Source organism: Glandiceps talaboti, chromosome 13 (genome assembly GCF_964340395.1).
Source record: "Glandiceps talaboti chromosome 13, keGlaTala1.1, whole genome shotgun sequence".
In the NCBI taxonomy this organism is placed as follows: domain Eukaryota; kingdom Metazoa; phylum Hemichordata; class Enteropneusta; family Spengelidae; genus Glandiceps; species Glandiceps talaboti.
Window position 1 is genome coordinate 604,182 of NC_135561.1, and position 22,018 is coordinate 626,199.

At 33.5% G+C, this 22,018-nt stretch overlaps 1 protein-coding gene across 10 annotated transcripts in view; it reads left to right on the forward strand.

Annotated features, from left to right (window-relative positions):
- Positions 1-22,018, forward strand: part of LOC144444443 (uncharacterized) — a 109,318-nt gene that overhangs the window by 68,402 nt on the left and 18,898 nt on the right. For 9 of the 10 annotated variants that reach the window (XM_078133857.1, XM_078133856.1, XM_078133863.1 and 6 more), the window contains 14 exons: positions 11,383-11,575; positions 12,152-12,306; positions 12,528-12,685; positions 12,943-13,129; positions 13,334-13,461; positions 13,980-14,168; positions 14,614-14,757; positions 15,244-15,392; positions 15,884-15,985; positions 16,820-16,837; positions 18,312-18,451; positions 18,914-19,121; positions 19,620-19,734; positions 20,810-20,842. In XM_078133857.1, the coding sequence (XP_077989983.1) occupies positions 11,383-11,575; positions 12,152-12,306; positions 12,528-12,685; positions 12,943-13,129; positions 13,334-13,461; positions 13,980-14,168; positions 14,614-14,757; positions 15,244-15,392; positions 15,884-15,985; positions 16,820-16,837; positions 18,312-18,451; positions 18,914-19,121; positions 19,620-19,734; positions 20,810-20,842 (1,919 nt within the window). The remainder of the gene's footprint in view (positions 1-11,382; positions 11,576-12,151; positions 12,307-12,527; positions 12,686-12,942; positions 13,130-13,333; positions 13,462-13,979; positions 14,169-14,613; positions 14,758-15,243; positions 15,393-15,883; positions 15,986-16,819; positions 16,838-18,311; positions 18,452-18,913; positions 19,122-19,619; positions 19,735-20,809; positions 20,843-22,018) is intronic. The other variant, XM_078133861.1, reaches the window with a different exon arrangement.

Sequence of the window (22,018 nt, forward strand, 5' to 3'; positions counted from 1 at the left end):
AGAAGACATTCAATGTGTTGGCCAATGTCAAATATTGATACAGACTTACTAAATGCTTTATAAACTGAGGAATGTCAGCCAAGTGTAATCATGCCTGGGAGCTGTGTCATCTAAGTTAATTTACTTATGTCCAATGTCAACAGTTCCAATGACATCCAGTACAAATACAGACTGTATAAATATTGTCGGATGTTGTATAGTAAACTAATCTTACACCAGTGATATTAATCTTGAAATCATAAAAAAGCATTATTCAAAAAAGTCGAGTTGTGGTTACTTATTAGTGTATTGTAACCCTTTATAATATCCTGCTTTTTAAGATGAAAAGGCTTTAGAGTGTTACACAGTAAAGTACCCCAGAATGTTCAGCTCAAACAGCTGTATGGAATGTTGATGGTCAAATGGTTGGAGTGGGCATCTCATGATCTGCATTTTGCTGGTTGGAGCCTTGTTGTGCCCACTTGTTTCTGAATAGCTATAGTCCTAGGGTGGGGATTTGAATCATGGTTGTGCCCAGTCAACCCAGCTGCATAACTGGGGATCTGGTAGGATAGGGGTTGTTATTTGAAGGCTTTAATGCTATTGGCTTATAGAGGTTGTGGATTGTATGCTCCCATGTAGTAAGTATAAAGTCAGTTGTGCCACTATAGGTCCATGTTACGGGGGTTAGATGAATACACAATACAATGAGGGAAAAGTGCTATAAAAATTGTATATTTGAACAGCAATGCCAGGCTATATAGTTAGTGTAGTGAAATTGAGGGGGGGGGGGGTGTCATTCAAGGTTTTTTCATGGTATTATGCATTAATTAGAATTCTCAAGAAATAAACATTTTTATAAATCATCCAATCAATCAATGGATGAGTGTTGATTCAAAAATAACTTCCACAACCAAAAATGTTTGATAACGAATTGAATGGTACCAGATGATGAATTGATGGGAGGGGGGAAGGGGATGTGATGTCCACCAGTCCATTATAACTAGTTTGTAATAAAAGTGTTCATTATAGTTACAGGTAAATAGCAGATGAAGTAAAGTTGGTCACAAACTACTTGTACCATCAATAGAGTCAGATAAATCACATTACAGAACTTATCATAGAATAAACACTGAAAGTAAACTATGCACGTGATAGAGGTATGTGTACAGACTACAGACAATCCATCATTCCCAAGTGAATGCTTGTTTTGTAAGACTCCATGATAGCCCTCCTTAATACACACTGCAAGTAAAGTGCAAGAATGTAGTTGTCGTCTAAATGATGGCTTATTTGGTCAAGTTGTTTAGTTTTGTTATTTGCCTCGTTAGACATGATGACACAACAATTCTAGATAAATGTAAAAAGTAAACAGTCCAGTAACAAGACAAAGGTAACAGCACACCTGACAGGTGTAAGTCCATTTAACTTTCACTAAACTAACATACGGAATGTTGTCGTTTGCAATTTAGTCAGGGCAACACATACCAGTTTAGTCTTCACTATGATAAGGATGTTGTCATTTGCAATTTAGTCAGGCTGACACACACCAATTTAGTCACGTTTTGGTTGATGTAGTATTATTGGGTGATAACGGAAGTGTTGCAATGCACTGAGAATTCAGAATGTTGTCAGGTATGCTATATTTCATTTCACTGTGATCAATTTTGTTTCTAGAATTAGAGGGTTTATATCCTATAAGGCAATAAGATGGTTATAGTGTAGGAAGGTGGGTACTCTCCAAGTCATTGGTGGAAAGTTTTATGTACTGTCTATTACAATGTTGTAACTTGTAGTGTAGCTGTCCAAGCTGTCATCAACTCAGACAAGAAAATAGTTCATTATACTGTGTACTGAGTACACTAACATCATAAATACACCATTGATCATTACTATGGGGTGCTGTGTAGTTTCCTTGTATATCATTGATGTAAAAATAATGGTTCAACTTTTTTGGTAATAATTTTTTACATGCTTGTCAGACAAGAAAATATTTCATTTCATTTTTGGACTGAGTTAAACATAAATATACCACTGATCATTACCAAGGGGAGTTTGCCATATAGTTTCATTGTATGAAAAGTTTGCTAGGAATGATTAAAAAGATAATCAACTTTTTGAAAGAACATTTTTACATGATTGTGAAGGATTGATATTTTTATTCATATTGTGCACATTATGATACAAACCTTTTTAAATTTTTTTTTGATATATATTAAGGTTGTTGTTGTTGTTGTTGTTGTTGTTGTTGTTGTTGTTGTTGTTCAGATATATTTATTTATATAATATAAATAGAAAGCTGTAATGCCAATTGTTAAGAAAGGCTGTATTCAGCTAGTGCTAAACTTTTGTACATGGACATTACAAGTAAGGTAAAACTAATCATATAGAAAAATGAAAATCAACAAATGCCATTATCTACACTTTTTAATAACTTTTACCAGAAATGGTTGGGTGGTGTTCTATGATGTTTAGACTGGTTTGATGACACACCCAGTTCTTAAAGTTCAACCAGAATCTAATTCAAAGCACTAAACATATACTTTCAACAATCTCAGGTGTACAAAAAAAAAAACTGCTCAAAAATAGTGTATTCTAAATTAAAAATGTTAAATGCAGATTTTCAAAGTGTCAACTGAAGGCATTGAAGTAAACGGCAGATTGCACAAAGCAGTATGTGAGCATGTGTCCACATTCCTAAAGACCCTGTTTTGTAAACCATGGAAGCACCAGTATGTACTCAGGTTAATAGTGACCACTCTCACCTAGTCTCTTGACTATTATGGCATACCTAGACCTTCAAACCTTGAAAAGTAATAGGCATGCCCTTAGTCATGTATTGAATTTGAACTGAGGTCAAGTACTTTCTGTTTTTAATGTTATGTATAATCAGATGTGAAAGAATAGAAATATCTTGTTGTTATTGAAATTTTTTGTCAGAGATCACAATACATTAACACAGATTTGATATTAATAAATAAATAAGTGGGGATTAGTAATTAATGTACTTCTTAAAAAAAAGCTAACATAATATGCGAAGTTACAGCAATACAAGTCTAGTGTTGTTCCAAATAGTTTTACTTGGGAAAGTGTTAAATCGGGTTAAAGGTCACAGCAAAGTAGAGTGACATGTGAATGTCATTTGGTAATAAATATAGTGTGACAATCTTTACATGAATTAGTGATTCAAAAATCAGTTTCCAGAACAAAGAGGATATAATTTTTGCCTGCACATTCCTCCCCATAGTATCAGTGTAATCTATATTATAAATTCACATTACTATCAATATCATGTATACAGGTTGCTAAGACAACTATGGCAATTTATAATCAAGCCCAACTCCTAAATACATACTTCTGTAACAAAATACAAAATATTGGGCTAAGCTTTGAAACTATTCAAAAACTCTACAACAAGGATACATGCACACACACATATATATTTTCAAACTTGAAAGGACAAAAAAAGGTTACAATTTAATAATTTCAATCATTACATAATTATAATGTCATATTTCCAAGGAACACTGCTGGCTCAGCATTGCTATATATATGAAAAGAACCATCCTATTAGGCAAGGAAAGCTTTATCATTCTCTTTCAAAGATATTCCAATAAAGCTGTTAGTAAGTTCTTTTTTTTCCATGCTGTAATCCCATTATGGAGATTATTTATAGTGTGTTCTGCTGAAGAACTGACATGTATATTGAAAATTCAATTAAAATGCAAAGTGTTTTGTAACACTGCAATAAAAAAGAACATGTGTATGCAATTACGACTGACCTTGTCATTTCCAGGGTACACATCTATACAGGTTCTTCTAAAGATTTGTCTATATACACTCCCCTAGAGAGAAATTACATGATTATACATGAATGCCCAAACTTTCCCATTAGCTAATTATACCAGCAAATTCAACAAATGCTATTCCTGTATTGACAATTACATTTGCTAATTTGAAATAGTCTAAACTTTATTTGAGCAGCAGCAACTGAAGCATACCATGCAGTAAATTGCTTTCCTCAATCACAAGCTTTCAGAAAGTATATTTATTGTTTGTATGCTTTACTGGGCAATGAAAGCTGTCGCTGTGTCGGCAAGATCCATTTTTTTATCCAGTCAGCTGAAAATTACATTTAGTGTGGATTACTCAGTTTGAGTGTAGGAGCATTGTAATAGTGAAAAGTGTGTAGTTGTTGAGTTTAGACATTTATCCAGTCAAACTGTGGTGAAGGACGGACATTGATCATCAGGAATATTGCAGCATGTGTTTTGGCTGAAGTTGACTTATCTGTAACTTCACTGTTGAGCTACAGGAATATTGCAGAATGTGTTTTGGCTGAAGTTGACTTATCCTTAACTGCACTGTTGAAGTACAGGAATATTGCAGAATGTGTTTTGGCTGAAGTTGACTCGTCTGTAACTGCACTGTTGAACTACAGGAATATGACGGATATATTTAGGCAGTCATTATTCAACTCCTAGGATAATTGAGTTATTTGTGGTATATTATAGCTGTCAGTATTTTATCTATGTGGGGTAAGTTATAAAGTGGTGTTTGTTATCATAAATAAAAAAGAAAGAGTTTTTCACTAAATAGTTGGCACTAATTCTTGTGCTATTGGAAATCAAGCAACCATGGTTGTAAGTGTATACATTATTCTGCCTGAAGGGAACATTTTCTACAGCTGAAACCAGTCACTCTTAGCAACCATAATCAGCATTTTAATCAAATTAATGTTGTTTACAGTCTGTGAGTCCAGAAATCAGAATACCTGCTAAGTCTATAGAAGTGCTTTCCATCTGAGCTTTTTACACCTACTTTCAAGTTTTAGTTTAACTTGTTTCATTCCTTGTGTACATTTGTATTCTATTTGAATGACAGTTGGTACTAGTCGGTACATAGGGGTACAAAGATCTTAAGTAACAAAGGTTATTATGAGTTTAACACCAAAGTAATGATAGAATTTCTTTGTTATTTTTTCATATTTGCATAAATAGAGTTGCTATGTCAAAAGTCAATGTAAATTGTTCAAAGTCGTATATCATCTCAGAGCTAGAACAAAAAGTGATTTTTTTTTATCCAATTAAACAAACCAAGAGAGATCTATTGATGCCATTCTTAGGGTTTCCTTTATACAGAAAGTGGTTAGTTTCTTGTGACTAATTTCAAACTGTAATGCATCAATGGACAGTGTAATGGGTATCCAAGGCAGTCGAGTTAATCATCACAGAAAATACTATTGCAACTGTAACCTTGGGCATTTTATTCCTAAGATATTAGGCCCTCATGTGTTGAATAGTGACTGACCACAATGACAGTTATGTTCCATTGTTACCATGTCTCTGAATGAAAGGGATCTGCTAAATTGGGTGAAGCATTGTTTTGATTATCAGACCACAACAACAAAAGTAGGAGACATACAGTGCAGGGAGATTCACACCTCACAAACATGGAAAATGTAAGTTTAACGTTTAATCTTCCAACTTTTAGGGAGAAGTTTGATTTATCGTAGCATTATTATCTGAACCTCTCTTCTAAGATTCATGTACACATTCTCATGAGTTTTCACTTGTAGCAGATGTCTTTTGTTGTGTTCATGTTTAGTTTGTTTTGGACCCTGTGTCAGTATCTTGTCAGTATAGGAATCCAAAAGAACCAGCTAAGATGAATAAGTATTGTCATTGAAGAATTCAGTGGTATCAGTGTAATAGAAGAAATAGAACATTTGCAGTGTCAAACTGTGAAACTTTGCTTAACAGCAAGTCCCTGACTAAAAACTATACTATAGCTACATTATAATTATAAACCATCAATAGAACATTTGCAGTGTCAAGCTGCAGGTCAAATTCTAATTTTCAGCAAGTCCTTGGTTAAGATCGCATGCTTATAAACAATTAATAGACAATTTGCAGTGTCAATCTGTGACATTCTACTTTTCAGCAAGTCCTTGGCTAAATATGAAAATATTGTATTTATTTGATAGATTTTTTGTGTAATAAATTTTAGGACCCACCTACATACATAATAAGTTTTGTAACCTACATGCCACTGTGTGTTAAACCCATACATAATAAGTTTTGTAACCTACATGCCACTGTGTGTATAATACCTAGACCAGTAGACTTTGGACTGTTCTCTACTAAATCAACAAATAGTGATGCTGTGATAGTAACCAGTAGAGTTGACAAACCCTACTTTAAATCAAGTGTAATACAGTGTAAGATTACTTCACCTAGGATACTGACATACACTGTCTACATGCATCCAACACTCATTTGGGAAATACAGTTGTGGATTTACTAAATGCCAATTCTGACTCTGACTACATATTCCAGACCGGCAATCGTTTAGTGGATAGGATGGTTGGTGATTGACTTCAAGTTGATATTTTAGACCTGTGCTGGATTACGGAGACTCTGAGTTCAAGTTTGTGGTGACATTTGTTAAGAGGAAAAGGCTGAAGTTTTGGTGACAGCTTGGCTATTTAATAGTATTAAACTTGAAGTTTTGGTGACAGCTTGGCTATTTAATAGTATTAAACTTGGAACTTTTGGTGATACAGTATTACTCCAGTGTTCAAATCAGATTGTCCATTACTGTGATTGCATTGGAAGAGGACACTTTTCTAGCTGTTGTATGGACTTCTGATCATATTTTTGCCTGCACTGTGGAAGTATGTCATTGCACAGTGACAGTCTTGAATTTGACCACTGACACATGACTTACAATGCAGTCTATAGTATGCTTGGTTCTAAATATTGATGTATATGGCACAAGGATCATCTATGTTATGGTAAAGGTATTGTTTTGAATTAGGGTATACATAATTATGGTAATTCTTAGGCATGATGTATTATTAATTTATACCACAATTTTAATTGTTTTTTATCTTAAGTATCTTACTCAGATAACTATATTATTGATGTTATATGGTGTGCATCAGATTTAATATCAAGATTGGTTTTGAAAGAGGAATCTGGTATAATATGCATTAGCATACCTAATTTTGGTGGGAACAATCTGATTTTATTTATATACTATTGGAAGAAAATGAGCTTTGAATGTCAACTCTCAAAACACCTGCTGTTATAGCGTTAATGTAGTGGTATCCATGGTAACAAATTGACTACATGCAGCCATAAGTTGTTCCATGTATCAGTGTAGTGAGTATGGTCTAGGCTAGAAATGCATGTAAAGTGTTTCAGCTGTTTCAGCTGTGTGAACCACTTGATTATATATAGCTAGCCAGGCTCTCTTGTTAGTCTGCCTAGCACAGCAATGATGGTTCACATTTGCAAATTGTATATATACAAAAGAAAGTGTTTTACATTTAGAGTGTAGTGGGCATTGGTTTCAAACTTGGGCTCGTTGAGTACCTAGCATTAGATTAGTCCTGCTTGCAGACGGTGCACTGCTCTATAGATTACTGGCATGACCCTCAACACCGTCCTGCGATGAACAATGTACTCAGCCTATTTCGAGTGCGGAAGCAAATTGCTTCTGTAGCAATTACCGGAGAATTGCATACCCACCGATCAAACCCTTACGGAAATGGTCTATAGTATTCTTATAGGATTCCTATAAGACCTATAATATTCCTATAGGATTCATGTTCATTTTAAAGCACAAAAAAATACAGTTAAAACAGTAATATTAAAACAACTTATATATGGTTTACTTACGGCATTTACATGTGAAACACATGGGATGATAATAAATTTGAAGAAACTGAAACGTTCTTCTGATTTACAAAAACATTCGTATATTTAAGCACAGTTTCATCTACAGTACAGAATTATAATGATATCTGAATGTCAGCTATTATTAGGAGTGAATATCCATCCAGATAATTCCATAGTAGGTGTGATTAGATTAGATTAGATTAGATAGATAGGATTAATAGGATTAAGTAGATTAGATTAGAATGATTAATCTGGCAATTGTGAAATACAGCTATAAACAAACTCATTTATTGTGTTGATATCCTTACAAATAGTACCATTGTTATAGGTTCAAGTTTATCAAATCTACTTAGATGTCTATAATCTAGATGCTCAAATCTCAACGTCTCTCTTCACCCCAAAGAGATTCAAAGCCATTGATAGCCTCTTTTTTGTAGACTACCTGACGTCGCTTTTCACAAAATTTACTTCTATAGCCCCAGTCAAGGAAAATACAATGGACCTAAGAGGCCTTGTGTACAAGTAGCTAGACAAGTAGTGATAAATCCTTAATAGCCAGGAGTATTTTCTGGCTGAATGAAGAAAAAGTATCAGAGAATAATATGATTATATCTCCTCAAGCACTATTTATAACAAATCAAGATAAAAATAATGGCAATCTGGAACATTTTGACTCATATTTCAAGCACCAAAGAACCAGTATTGTAGACACAGGTTGTCATGACATGGAACAACCAGGAGGTATAATCCATATTTTCTGTTCAAGGACAATAACTTGGCTTGTGTATGGTAAGGTAATCTTGTACTGTCTATTGGCTGGATTTGTTATTCTACTTCGTTGCTTTTTAATCTATATACATGTATTATATAAGAATGACATATTGTCATAAATTTAGCTGGTAAGCAGATAGACTAGCCATTTATTGAATGTTAGGTAAAAATGCCATGCGTATTTATAGTGAGTAACATAATCCTTTTCGTTTTCATACAAAAATTTCCAATCAAAAAATGACTTTAATCCTTAAATCTGTAGAATAAATAGCAAATAGATTTGATGTGTTCAGTATTTGTACCATAAAGTGTGTTGCACGCAACTGTAACTGTGTAAATGTTTCTGTTCCTAGTGATAAAACACATACTGGTTTCTAGGCATTTTATAGTTGCATATTAGTACAGTTAGAAGGTGATTGTGTTGGCTACTACATTGTACATGTAACTCATAATCATACGTTTTACAAATAGCTGCCATGGATTGACCTGTAACCATCACATCCAGGTGTAATGTTATCGGCACTGTGAATCTCAAGTATTTTGACTTGACTTTGAAGACGATGCTTGTACTACAGCCATTATCATATGGAAGGCTTTCATATATTGGAGTTAAAACTGACTACCTATGATGTCTACTGACCTTAGTTGAAAACTGACATGTGGCTTGCAATAACCACGAGACCATAGACCATGTATTTTCTGACAATCATAGCAGTACAAACCAGAAGTGCGATTTGCACATGCACTTACAAGTGAACTTCAAAGCATTATTTTTTAGAGTACTGGTGTTAATGTAACGACACTACTCAGCTGCCATTCAGTGCAATAATGCTCCCTCATATCAATGTTGCTGGAGCACTACTGACTCAAACAGGAGACTTAGAAAGGACGCCATGTACATGTGATCATGATAATTGTTATACACTACAGCAAAAAAGGAAGTGTGTGTGCACTTATCGTTTGTGGCCACATGGACCATACTGGCCACCTCATTATATCGGGCCATTATTTGCAACACCAAGTCATTTAGATGTTGCACCAAGTTATCCAGAACCACTATCAAATGCAGGTGAGTCTTAATGCTATCAACCTTCTTCTAGAATAGAACCATCCAGTATATAGTTGTAGTTTATGACAAGTGAAGGGGATGGTATTAGAATGATTAATTACTATTGGTATTTTTAATTATAATGTATTTGAACTTGCTTGGAAGTTAGATACTTGTGAAGACATATATAGTCTATAGATAGATCATAGACCCTCCACCAATGTTGGTGGAGGGTCTATGGATAGACTAAGTATAGCCTGTAAGCTATATCATGTTGTTCAGCTGTAATCTAGTCTAGATGATATCTCCTGTGGTTTTAAATCTCAAAACCTCTCAAAGAAATTCGAAGCTACAACTAGCTCTATTAAAATTACGCTTTTCATATTGCTGGCTCAGCCTGTGCATATCCTATATCTTACAGATTAGACTAAGTCTGGATCCCAGGCTTTACTACAAGACTCTAGTCAGTACTTCATGGTTGAATGAACACTTCTAGGCTAGCCCACCCATGCCATATCTTGTTTTTGTCCTGTTAAGTATACCAGTCTGGACACCTTGTTACTATTTTAAAGCAACAGTATCAAATCGTGTTACTAGGATGAGAAAATTCCAATGACTGGTTTTGATTAGATTGTATGGTGTGTTGATTGTCAGTTAATGCCCTCTTGTAATTAAATGACATTTCAGTTAAAGAAAATAAATTACCTACTGATGGCTACATGTCAACTGAAGTATGGTAGGTAATCTGTCAACTACAGGTTATATTGTCAACACACAGAAAACTAAACTCTGTGTAGAGATGGCATATCTACTGGCTGAATATGTGACTCTACTACACTTGTTCACTGAACTAGACTGAGAGAATTTTTGTCATCGTGGACGTTAATAATCACTTGCTTAATGTTTTAATAGCAAGTGATAAAGGAACATTTCACAATGACAATCCTTCTGTCTCATTGTGATCGAAATAGTGAACAAGTAACAGTAGCAGATCGTGTCATTGATTTGGCCAGTAGACAGGTTAGTGCAGGGGAGATAATGAAATCTAATATTAGGTAAAAAAAATGTATCCCCTTCCTGCAAAAAGACGAGAATAATTGGGTCTTGTAAAAGATTGTAATTTCCATAAGCTGTGAGAACATATAGCACTGTTGTGTGACAGAGAACATTCTTTATTATACCTGTAATCTGACTAACTTCAAGTTCAAAGATTTGTTCTCAAGATGAGTGGAATTTCTGTGTAACCAGGAACACCTCATTATAACAAAGCTTTTTACAACACATATCATGTTTAACACATGTTTGATGTTACAGCTGACATGCCAAGAAGTAACTTTTGCTGCAATGTATTTATGGTTACCATAGTGTTTATTATGAATAAAATTAATTTTGATCAGCTATTAGTCTGTAACTTTAACAAATCAAAAAGTCTCTTTCATTTCACACCGTACATTGAATATTAGTGTGCCTGTGTTTGTAGTCATAAGGATGTAATTTTGCCTCAGAATGTATGTGTGTATTTGTATGTGTTTGTGTATGTGTATGTGTATGTGTTTGTGTGTGTGTGTGTGTGTGTATGTGTTTGTGTATGTGTATGTGTATGTGTTTGTTTGTGTGTGTGTCTGTATGTATATTTTGTGTATGTGTGTATGTATGTATGTATGTATGTATGTATGTATGTATGTATGTGTGTATTTGTGTGTGTGTGTGTGTGTGTGTGTGTATTTGTGTGTATGCATAAAGTGTGTGTATGTGTGGGTTGTATATTTGTATATTTACATATGTGTATGTATATCTTAGGTCTATCTACTATATCTATCTATCTATCTATCTATCTAATAAATTTATATACTGTTTCACTGAATCCTGACTTGTCAAATGTACTTTGTTCATTGACAGTATCTCATCATGGACAAACTATCCATAATCAGAAGACAAAGTTTAGCAGACGTTGGGACCGTGTCATATCAGTATTTGATTCTGAGAGGACAACTAAGGGAAGTGTACCTCATGATGTTCCAGAAGGTTGTGCTCCTAGCTTAATGTTTGAGTCTAGATTTGAATCAGGCAATTTGAGACAAGCCAGAAGGATGTAAGTCATGCTCACTTTTAGCAATTAAATGATATTTCAGTTAGTACTCAGTAATCAATATTAGATTAGATGTATATAGGATTTGGGTGACTACAGTGTATTGAAAAGCATTATAATTCACATTTAAAATCAATCAACCCTAACAGCAGTATTTGGAAACCCTTGCAGAAGAGTATGATTAATGGTTATGTCCAGCAACCAAGGCGTTTTAAACTTCAAATTTCCCTTAAAAAAAACTTAATTACATAGGATGTACAATTGATTAGTTGCATTGGAGTGCTTTGCTTGTCAATATGCAACTGCTGAAAATACCACAAGTGTACTAATACCCCAAGTATGCCATGCTGTGATACTTGCATGTTATTATAACCAAACTTCAATTCAAATGTCCCATTCCCCTTACATTGTAAGATAAAAAAAAAATGAATTGACAAAGGCTTTCTCTTTGTGATTAAAAAATCACAGATTCCACAATTCTTTCTTGTATTAAACTAAATTAATGCTGGTAAATTTTGAAGTGCACTCTTTGCCAACTACAAAGTTGTTATTAACCAATTTCGGATATATTTTTTTCAGAGGACAGTTTGAATATGAATTGGTGCTGAAGACAGATCTTTATACAAACAGACATACTCAGTGGTATTACTTCAGAGTACAACGAGCCACTCGTGGTGTCACCTATAAATTTAACATAGTCAATTTACTCAAGAGAGACAGTCTTTATAATCATGGTAAGTATAGTTTTGTGAAAAAAAAGTAAGATGTATGTGTAAATATTGGAACAGAGCTTTTGAGAGCTCTTCTAATTGGATATGTAATAACAAGAAATTGATAAATTGACCACTTGTTTACTCTGAGATAGTGAACAAAGAAACTTTCTATAATTTAGAGTGAGATTCCTTTCTTGTATTTTGTACACTGAGTCTCATGAATTGTTCTATTTCTTTGTTAGGCATGAGACCCCTCGTTTACTCTGAGAAAGGTGCTGTGGAGAATGGTACTGGCTGGATAAGGACAGGTCATCATATTAGTTACTCTAGGAATTACAATCTGACTAAAAACCCATTGCTACATCCAGAGATGGTGTATTATGTACTAGAATGGCAAATGGTAAGTTTCTCTTGTGTTTTGTTGAAACCCATTAGTAACAAGTGATGAAAGTTGTGAAATTTATGTTAAAAATCTTCAATCTCCTTCGAACTACTTTGACTTGATATAAATAAAAAGATTGTTACATCAAAGTATTCATCATAGTAAAGCATTTAGTATATTTGAAGTGTTTGATTTTAAATCACATCAAGTGAAATATTAATAAAAAAATCAGTTTATTATAAGATTAAAACTTCACTCTTTCCGTTTGTACACAGGAGTTTCCCCATGACAATGATACCTGCTATTTTGCCCACTGTTACCCATATACATTTACCGACCTCAAGGAACACATAGACAGTCTAATGACAGATCCAGACAGAAAGAAATATATGAAGAAAGAAGTACTGTGTGAAACCAAAGCTGGAAACAGTTGTTTTCTCCTTACAGTGTCCTCTCCTGAAGGTAAGCCAGAATAGTTTCTTCCAATGGTCATGTGAACAAAGCCATGGAGGTGATTTGATAATAGATTGCTTCATTTGCATAGTAATTAATCACTAGCATTTGATTGGATGAAAGTTTTAGTTATAGATTTGGTTATGGACTATGGCAATACTTATTTTTCAGTTTAGCATCACAAATTTGTTCTCTTTTTCCCCACTGTAACAGATAAGAACAAACACAGAGAGAAGAAAGGAGTTGTTGTTTCAGCAAGGGTACATCCAGGTGAAACTAACTCAAGTTGGATGATGAAGGGATTGCTTGAATTCATCACAAGTAATGCCCCTGAAGCAAAGGTATGATACAAGCAAATAAGATAGCGTAAGAGTATTTTCACTCAACAAGGGTGTCAAACTCTCTCGTAATTTCTGAGTGTTCTCTTCATTTAATGGAAATCATATTCCATGTGCCTTCATTTTTTGCCAAACTGGTACCAAAACAGCCTTCAGACCCTAGATTTTTCCATCTGGTCGCCAACTCTCCAAACTTCTTTTTTTTTCTTTTTTTCTTTTTTCTTTTTTTTTTTTTTTTTTGGGGGGGGGGGGGGGTGGGGGGTGGGTTAGGACTGAGATATACCATAATCATGATGGTTCTGAGAATAAAAAAAAAAATTGTAATGAAGTACATCCCTTATTTAGTATCTTGTGTGCCGTTTTCATCATTATATTGTTTCCTTTAGACTTTCTTGTACCTCACATAAACACCAAAAAAGTATGAATAGCAAATAGTTACATAAATGGAAACCATGATCTGTCATTCTATGTTTTCTATTGACATTATCAAACTATTTTTTGTCTGTTCTCTGTGTTGATAGGATCTCAGGAAAAACTTTGTGTTTAAGATCATTCCTATGTTAAATCCTGATGGTGTGATAGTTGGCAATTATCGATGCTCACTGGCTGCCAGAGATCTGAACAGAAATTACAGACATCCAAGGAGAGAGACTTTTCCTACCATATGGCATATCAAGAACATGATGGAAGAGTTCTCTAAAGATTATGAGGTGAGATGACATTTCGTGTGAGGTAGAAAGGTAGCATGAATTTACTGAGTTTTCCAAGTGTTATTACAATAGTATTTGAGGCACAAAATCTGTAGGGAATTTGTGCTGGGGTACATACATAATTGAATACGCCACTCCATATGCATTAAACAATGATTTTGTTATGTTTTGTAACCATGGTAACAAAATGGAAATTTGGTAAAATTTATCGATTTCTGTGCCTTGTACCCATATTTTGGTAATAATAAGCCTCTGTAAAACATTTGAGAAACTCAGGTAGATTTTACCTAGACTTTTATATTTCAGTTAACATAATACTTTTTGATACTTTTGAAGAAAGAAAACCCATTGATATATCTGTTTAAATTTCAGCTGGTAGTTTACTGTTGGTATCAGAAATGTAATATCTGTTTATCAAAATGTGTGTTTTGTTGTCTTTTTTCAGCTGGTAGTTTACTGTGATCTTCATGGACATAGTAGGAAACACAATGTATTTATCTACGGGTGTAATTCTCAAGCCAAAGAAGGTGAAAGCAGAGCTGCTTTGTTTCTTCAGGAGAGACTCTTTCCATGGATGATGTCTGTCAAGGTAATTTAAAGTCAAAATATTAAACCTTTTGCATTGTAAGGTTATAATACTGTTAAAGATGATATTAATAATAAATGCACAACTAAAACTTAGTAGATGCTGTTCATTATCATTCTCAGGAAGTATGTATACATGAAAAATGTGTGCTTTCATTCAAACAGTAGCTGTCAACTATACTGTGTCATAAGTGTAGATATCGTATGCTGCATTAGAGATTGTGAGAGCTATGCTTGAAAAGTCTAGTTTCTATGGAAACAATTCAGTCCAGAAAAAGTTAAAGGAAGCAGTGAATAAAATACAGGATGGTCTATATTAATGACATTTTATTAGTAGTAACCAAGTACAATGTAGCCCCATCAGCAGTTGTAAATCAAAGTCAGTGTCAACATCTCAGTACCATGAATAATAACCCAACCCAAATCACAAATATACATTTTGATACCTTTGTGATAACACTAAATATTATGTTAATTTTTGACCATGTAGGCTCCAGATAAGTTTTCATTCAGAGGCTGTAAGTTTCAAGTAAAGAAATGCAAGGAGTCTACTGGTAGAGTTGTAATGTGGAGACAAATGGGAATAATGAATAGTTTCACTATGGAAGCTACTTTCTGTGGTAGCAAAAACTTACTCAGGTATGTAACAAAAACACATTATGCTGAATAACATAAGCCATGATACATAATATTGGTCATGAAAAACTTATATACGTTGATAATTTTGTAAACTGGCTGAGCGTCAGTAACTTACGTTATCATTTACCAATCCCAAATTAGTTTTCCTTCTTCATGTAGGTTGGGTAATTTATATGAAGGCATATTACAATGCAATTGTGTTCCCAATCTCATCTATTTACAGCTTGTTGCTCAAAATGTCTACAGTACCTATGATTATAGGAAAGGTCATACAATTTTGATCCAAAAATTTATGTTTTTTGCAAAATTTCAGTTTACGTTAAATTAAAATAACCACAATGCAATTCCCTGCGAAAGTTAACAGTTGGTAGATAGTATTTCTACCTTAAATAATTATAACAAATTATGAAAACAACTCCTCATAACTCTGAATTGACACCTCTATCTATGATATTCTTAATGACTATGTGTTTTATCTTACACTGTTACAGTACTGATCCACCTCGTCATTTTACTACCAAGGACTTTGAAGCCATGGGTAGACACTTTTGTGAAGTAGTCATGGAATACTCACGTGCCAAGGAGAACAAAAGGTGAGATTGTAACTATGGCTGGTTTTACATTTTAGATTCTTATAAACATTAAGATAAATTGTTTGTTATAGCTGAAAAAGACTAACATTGAATATATCCGTCCAAGTTCTGTTTGTATTTTAACCTAATTATTCTATGAAATTTGTGTAATGTTATGGTGGTAAGTTATATCATGTCTTTAAAATCATGATATAGGCACAGAACTATAAGTTCAGAGTATAGCTGTTTATTGTGAGATGAATGTTGAGAGTTCAGCAACAACAATATAAAGGTGATGTTCAGTAGGATAATACTTGCAACTTGTATTTTTACTATTATGTTAATACATATACAAGGAAACTAGTAATAGTAATATACTCTAGGTTTGCTAGGAAGTATTTCATGTGTTATGTTGAATATTTGATACATGAAACAAATGATAGTCTCGTAAACATATATATTATTTATAAAAAGTAATCTTTTATTCTAACACAAACTTGAAAATTGCGAGAAATCTTTGATTGTAACCCACTTCAGTCTTTGTCAACAAATGTTTACCTTGATGCATTAGTAGTATGAGTATGATTCAGTTGTGTAATCCCATCCATATATGAATATTTTCTGTGTTTTTTTTGTGGGAGGGGTTTATTTTCATTATAACAAGACTACATTGTACATTATACATCATACAATTCGTTTAGAAACTCTGGCAAATCCTATCTCCTTATAAGCAACATTTACACAGCTTTGATATCAACATATTCCATTCCTTGCTATTATTACATTGATCTGTGTGTCTTTCTTACTCTTTTGTCTGTCGTACTTGTACTGTTGGGTTCATTCAATAAATCATAGAGATGGCAAGTCACGCAGGTAATCCTCCCATTTTGAATTCCATAATTTGCTTGGAAACCTTGTAATGTAGGCATTGAATCCCACTTTAAAGTTAATAATAATAAGCACTTACACATTGCTAGACAGTAAATGCATATAATGCCTTATGCACCAAGATACCACATTATGTAATGATAATGGACTGCTGGTGATCCACATAGCATGCTATGCACGATTTTAAATTTATAGTGTATTCCGTTATTTCACCAATTGTACAAACAGTACAACAGTAGAGGCACCTTGGTGAAAAACACAATGAATAACTCTAACAAAGCTTACAAGATCTCTTCTCCTACCTTGTGAATACACATTACCTCTGTCTATATAGGCATATATCTGTTTGGTTACAAAATATCAAGTTTGTATCTGGTGTATTCATACAGTTGTCTAGCAAGCATAGTGGACAATCCAGGTCAAATTAGACTGAATTACTCATTGTTTGTTGGTGCTTCTGTTAACTATTACATCAGCTAAACAGTAACAAGTGATTAAAATTGACTTTACATACATGACAACGGATGAATCTTACTGTCTAAGGTCAAACGAGTTCAATGTTATTCACAAGTGGTCTGTATTTTGTCAATTATTTGTTCTTGCTCATGTTCCCTTCTAAAGCTCTTACTAATATTTGTGCTGCTATTATAGAGCAACTCTTCAACTTTCACACAGCAAGATGTTTATACTTTTTGGCACTGGTTAAATTCAATGATATCAAAAAAGTTAAATTTTTAATATGTATATGAGAGAAAACACTAGTTAGATTATTTATTTTGACAAACTTCTGTTTTATTTATGATTATATATTCCATTTACCTAAAAGTAGTGTTAGATATTTAGAGATTAAAACTAGTGTATGGATTGATATATACCCTGAAGGTGAAATGTGCAGCCACCATCTACGCCACAAAATGTTAACCATGATGTAACCCAAACAGACAAATAGATACAGCAAAGGAAAATTCCCTTAACTCTATCATCACTATTGTAGAAACAGAACAATAGTAATATAATAACATTACATTGAAAAGTAATAGAACACTATACTGCAGTATTAAATGTGAATTTGTAAAATACTAAATTCCAATCTTTTGACCAACTTCAAATCCACATAGACATAATCAGTATTTATTGCATGGTGATTATATATCTGTTGTGATATACTCAGTATGTTATTTATGGGTTACAAACAATGAAGGAACTTATCCTACATACATTTCATGTTGGTTAAAAGGAAAATAATATGCAAATGATGTCTTGGGGTTACATTTATAGATTTTGTCACACACACACAAAATAGACCTGTATGTCCTCTTTCTTCTGACACATGTATGGTGCACAATTTAAGGTCCATATATGCATTTATTGGGTAATTTTTATCTTGTACTACAAATATCTGCACTTTAAATCAGTTATGTTCATTTGTATAAATTAAGTTTGTATGCTTGACTTCCAGTCTGTACTCAGAGTTGATACTTGAATTGACTAGGCAGCTAACACATCAGATACTAGAGAAGAGAGGAATGCTACCTCCATCCCTGCCAGATTTCACATTAAGAATTGGTGACTCTGATAGTGATAATGAGAAGAGAGATGGTAAGTCTACACCATTTACATGTAATTGTGTCTGACTCATTATGTTTCATTTTATTTCCTCTGTTTTATGACAACAACTTATACTATCCTGGATTCAAATTCTTTGCCTTTAAAACTTTGAAAGCAGCAAAAAACTAACAAAACAAAGAGACATGTTGATCAAAACTAGTGATAGTGTGGGTAGACTGAAAGAGTTGTCATAGTGGGACTTGACCAGTAATTCTTTTAATCACCTGCCACCACACAATTCAGGGAATGACTACACAGATGAATCTTTATAAAGGTCTACAGTCTGTAAATTTCTAGCAAAAAAAAATTACAATGTATGTTTTTTTTGTAGTCATCCCTCAGTATAATCATTGCTATGAAGGAAACCCAAAACTTGAGGAAATCACTTTCACAGACAGAATATATTATATTAAAAAGATATAATTCTGAATTTGCTGGTTTGTTCATTTTCAGGATCTAATAACTCAAAAAGAGAGGAAGAGAACAGTAAATTCAGAGAACCACCTAAAGCTGTCTTGCCAAAGAACTTACTAGAAGGACTAAACATTGATAGTAAACAGTCAGCTATTCAAATTATTGATGACATGTCAGTAGAAACTATTGATGGATGTATTAAAATACTAGAAGATTTGGATGTCACTAAAGCCTTTGCTGAGTCAGAGTAAGTTGAATTTTAAGATCTACTCTGAAGATCTACTTTTTTCTGTCATGGATAACAAGTTTACAACTAACAGAAACAATATGGTAACCAAAGTCATAACAGAAGTTCAAAATTTATATCATCATTCACAAAATGTAATGACAGGAAATCTTTGCAAATATTGATAATTTGATAATGTTTGTTTTGAATCATACTACCCTAAACAGAGAGAGAGAGAGAGAGAGAGAGAGAGAGAGAGAGAGAGAGAGAGAGAGAGAGAGAGAGAGAGAGAGAGAGAGAGAGAGAGAGAGAGAGAGAGAGAGAAGAAAGAGACAGACAGACAGACAGACAGACAGACAGACAGACAGACAGACAGACAGAGACAGAGAGACAGACAGCATGACTGGGACAGAGAGCCATGCCCACACAAGACAGTAGTTGACCTTAAATTACTAACACCCTTGTTTTTAATGCCCCTTTTTATTCATTTTTGGTTAATTTTCTCTTCATAACGAACAGTTCTAGTGATAGTGATAGTGAAATAGAACCTGAACTACCTCAAGATACTGATGGAGACGGTGAGAAAAAACACAAAAGAAAGAAGAAGAAAAAGAAAAGATCAAAAAGTGTGCCAGTAAGTTGTATGTCAATACAAGTCTTAAACCATAACACAGTATGACTTTGACATTGATAATATGGAATATACAGACTGTTATAGAGTTCAAGGAAAACTTCTACATCTAGTATTTGTCTTCAAAAAGACAATCATGGCAACTGCAACATTGTTTGTCCTTTTTTGGTGTTGTATATAAGTCAAAATACTGACCTTGTTTGTGTTGTTTTACTAACTATTATATAATGAGTCCCTGATATGAAATGACATAACTAGTACTAAATGTACATCATGTGTAGACTGTATCTTCTACATTGTTAGTCAGAATTAATCTCTCTCCATACATACACTACATACATTACATACACTTTCAAGTATCTTTTCAGATTCATTGTACCAATCGACATCATCATATTTAAGACTAATTTCATCATGTATTCAACCCCTTGATGTAGTATTCTGTCTACCATGAGATCACTGCAAAGTTTCTAATGTGTATTGGCAACAGTACTATTTAAAATCAGTTTTGTAAATCACAGACTGCACATTATTTTGCTCATGAAAAGTCAAACCAAATATCCTTGAAAATCTAACTAATTAACATCATTCTGTTCAAGAGTTCACTCTTGTTACAATATTTTATACAAACTTTGAAATAAAAATCCTACTTAAAAATTGATTACTTACAAAATTAATTATATTTAGACATAATATGGTGGTGACAAGTTAGAAACCTACTCAATTTGTATGACATCATACTCAGTACTATATGACATCATAGCTCTATTGTATGACATCATAGCTCTATTGTATGACATCATACTCAACATTGTAATAAATTGATGTATGACATCATAGCTCTATTGTATGACATCATAGCTCTATTGTATGACATCATAGCTCTATTGTTTGACACCAATATTGTTGACATACTCAGTATTGTATGACATCATACCCAGTATTGTATGACATCACATTATCATCTACATTGTACATGTCAGAGTTGTCCCTGTGTCATCATGTTTTCTATTTTCTTCCATACTCTATATGTTGTTTTCCCCTTGGTTTGCCATTTACAATTAATGCATGCTTCCAGGATACTCGTCATCCTCCGGAACCAACCCAGTCTGTAAGTTTTGATAGTACATCATCCATGCTAATCAAATAATAGAAATATTAATCACATTAATTTGGTGATGGTGGATAATGTCACTTATAATTTCATAACTATAAAATATATCAAAATATATAGATATGATATGGGTTTATATGCAGTGTTTTGATAAAAGATTTTGAAACTGACAGCCTGTCTACAGGTATTGATCTACTGACCACAAGCCACTGTGGGCTGTAATGAACAGTACCTGTGGACAATCTTTTGGCTTGTCTACAGGCACTAAGTATGAACCATAGATCACAGTGACATGTGGGCTGTAATAATACTATTATCTTTTCACTACAATAATGTAGACTGAGAGATTCGTTGTTGTTTGCTCTCCACGTTGCTGTCACTTACACTAGTGACAACTACATTTAGTGCTAGCAATGATGAATCCTTCAATCTAACCAAAATGTAGCATAACGAAGAATGTTGAACTTTGAAGAATAAGGTTTACTGATTCAAAAAATATTGTTAACTGTATATGTATCGTAAACAACAATATATTGACTTGCATAGACTGTATCTATCATATTAGTAGCCTTATCAAAAACACTGCATATATCCCATACCAACTATCAATCTTAGTATGTTACAATAAAGGTTTAAAGTTAAATGGTGTATTGTCACAGGTTATGTTATAGTATATACTGTAGTAATGTCAGTATTTTAAAGGTTATGGTATGGTACTACTTGTATTAACACGTTATTAGTACATTTACAATCATTCCTTTCTGTAATGTTGATACCAATCACTGCTTTATACAGACTGAGAAATCAGCATCTCATCCCTTTCCCTAAACACTCTCTGCAATACATTTGACAGTTTCTGCTTTATATAAAAGTAGCCATTGTATATAATTTGATAACCATTTATATACAAAAGATATGATACATGTACTTTTAAATTTATTTTGTTTTTATATTTTTTTTGCATGGAATTTATTTTTTTCAAACTGCTGACATTCTGTATCTTTTATATTTTCCAATTGCATGAAAACCCACTTAATTATTGGATGTATTGCCGTTTATGAATAAATGAATAAATAAAAATAAATCTGTGCCAAAATAGTCATTGCAGGTCTTTTCACATACCCAAACAAATCACAGACTCTTGATTTCAGTTTGAACTTCAATTATTTTTGA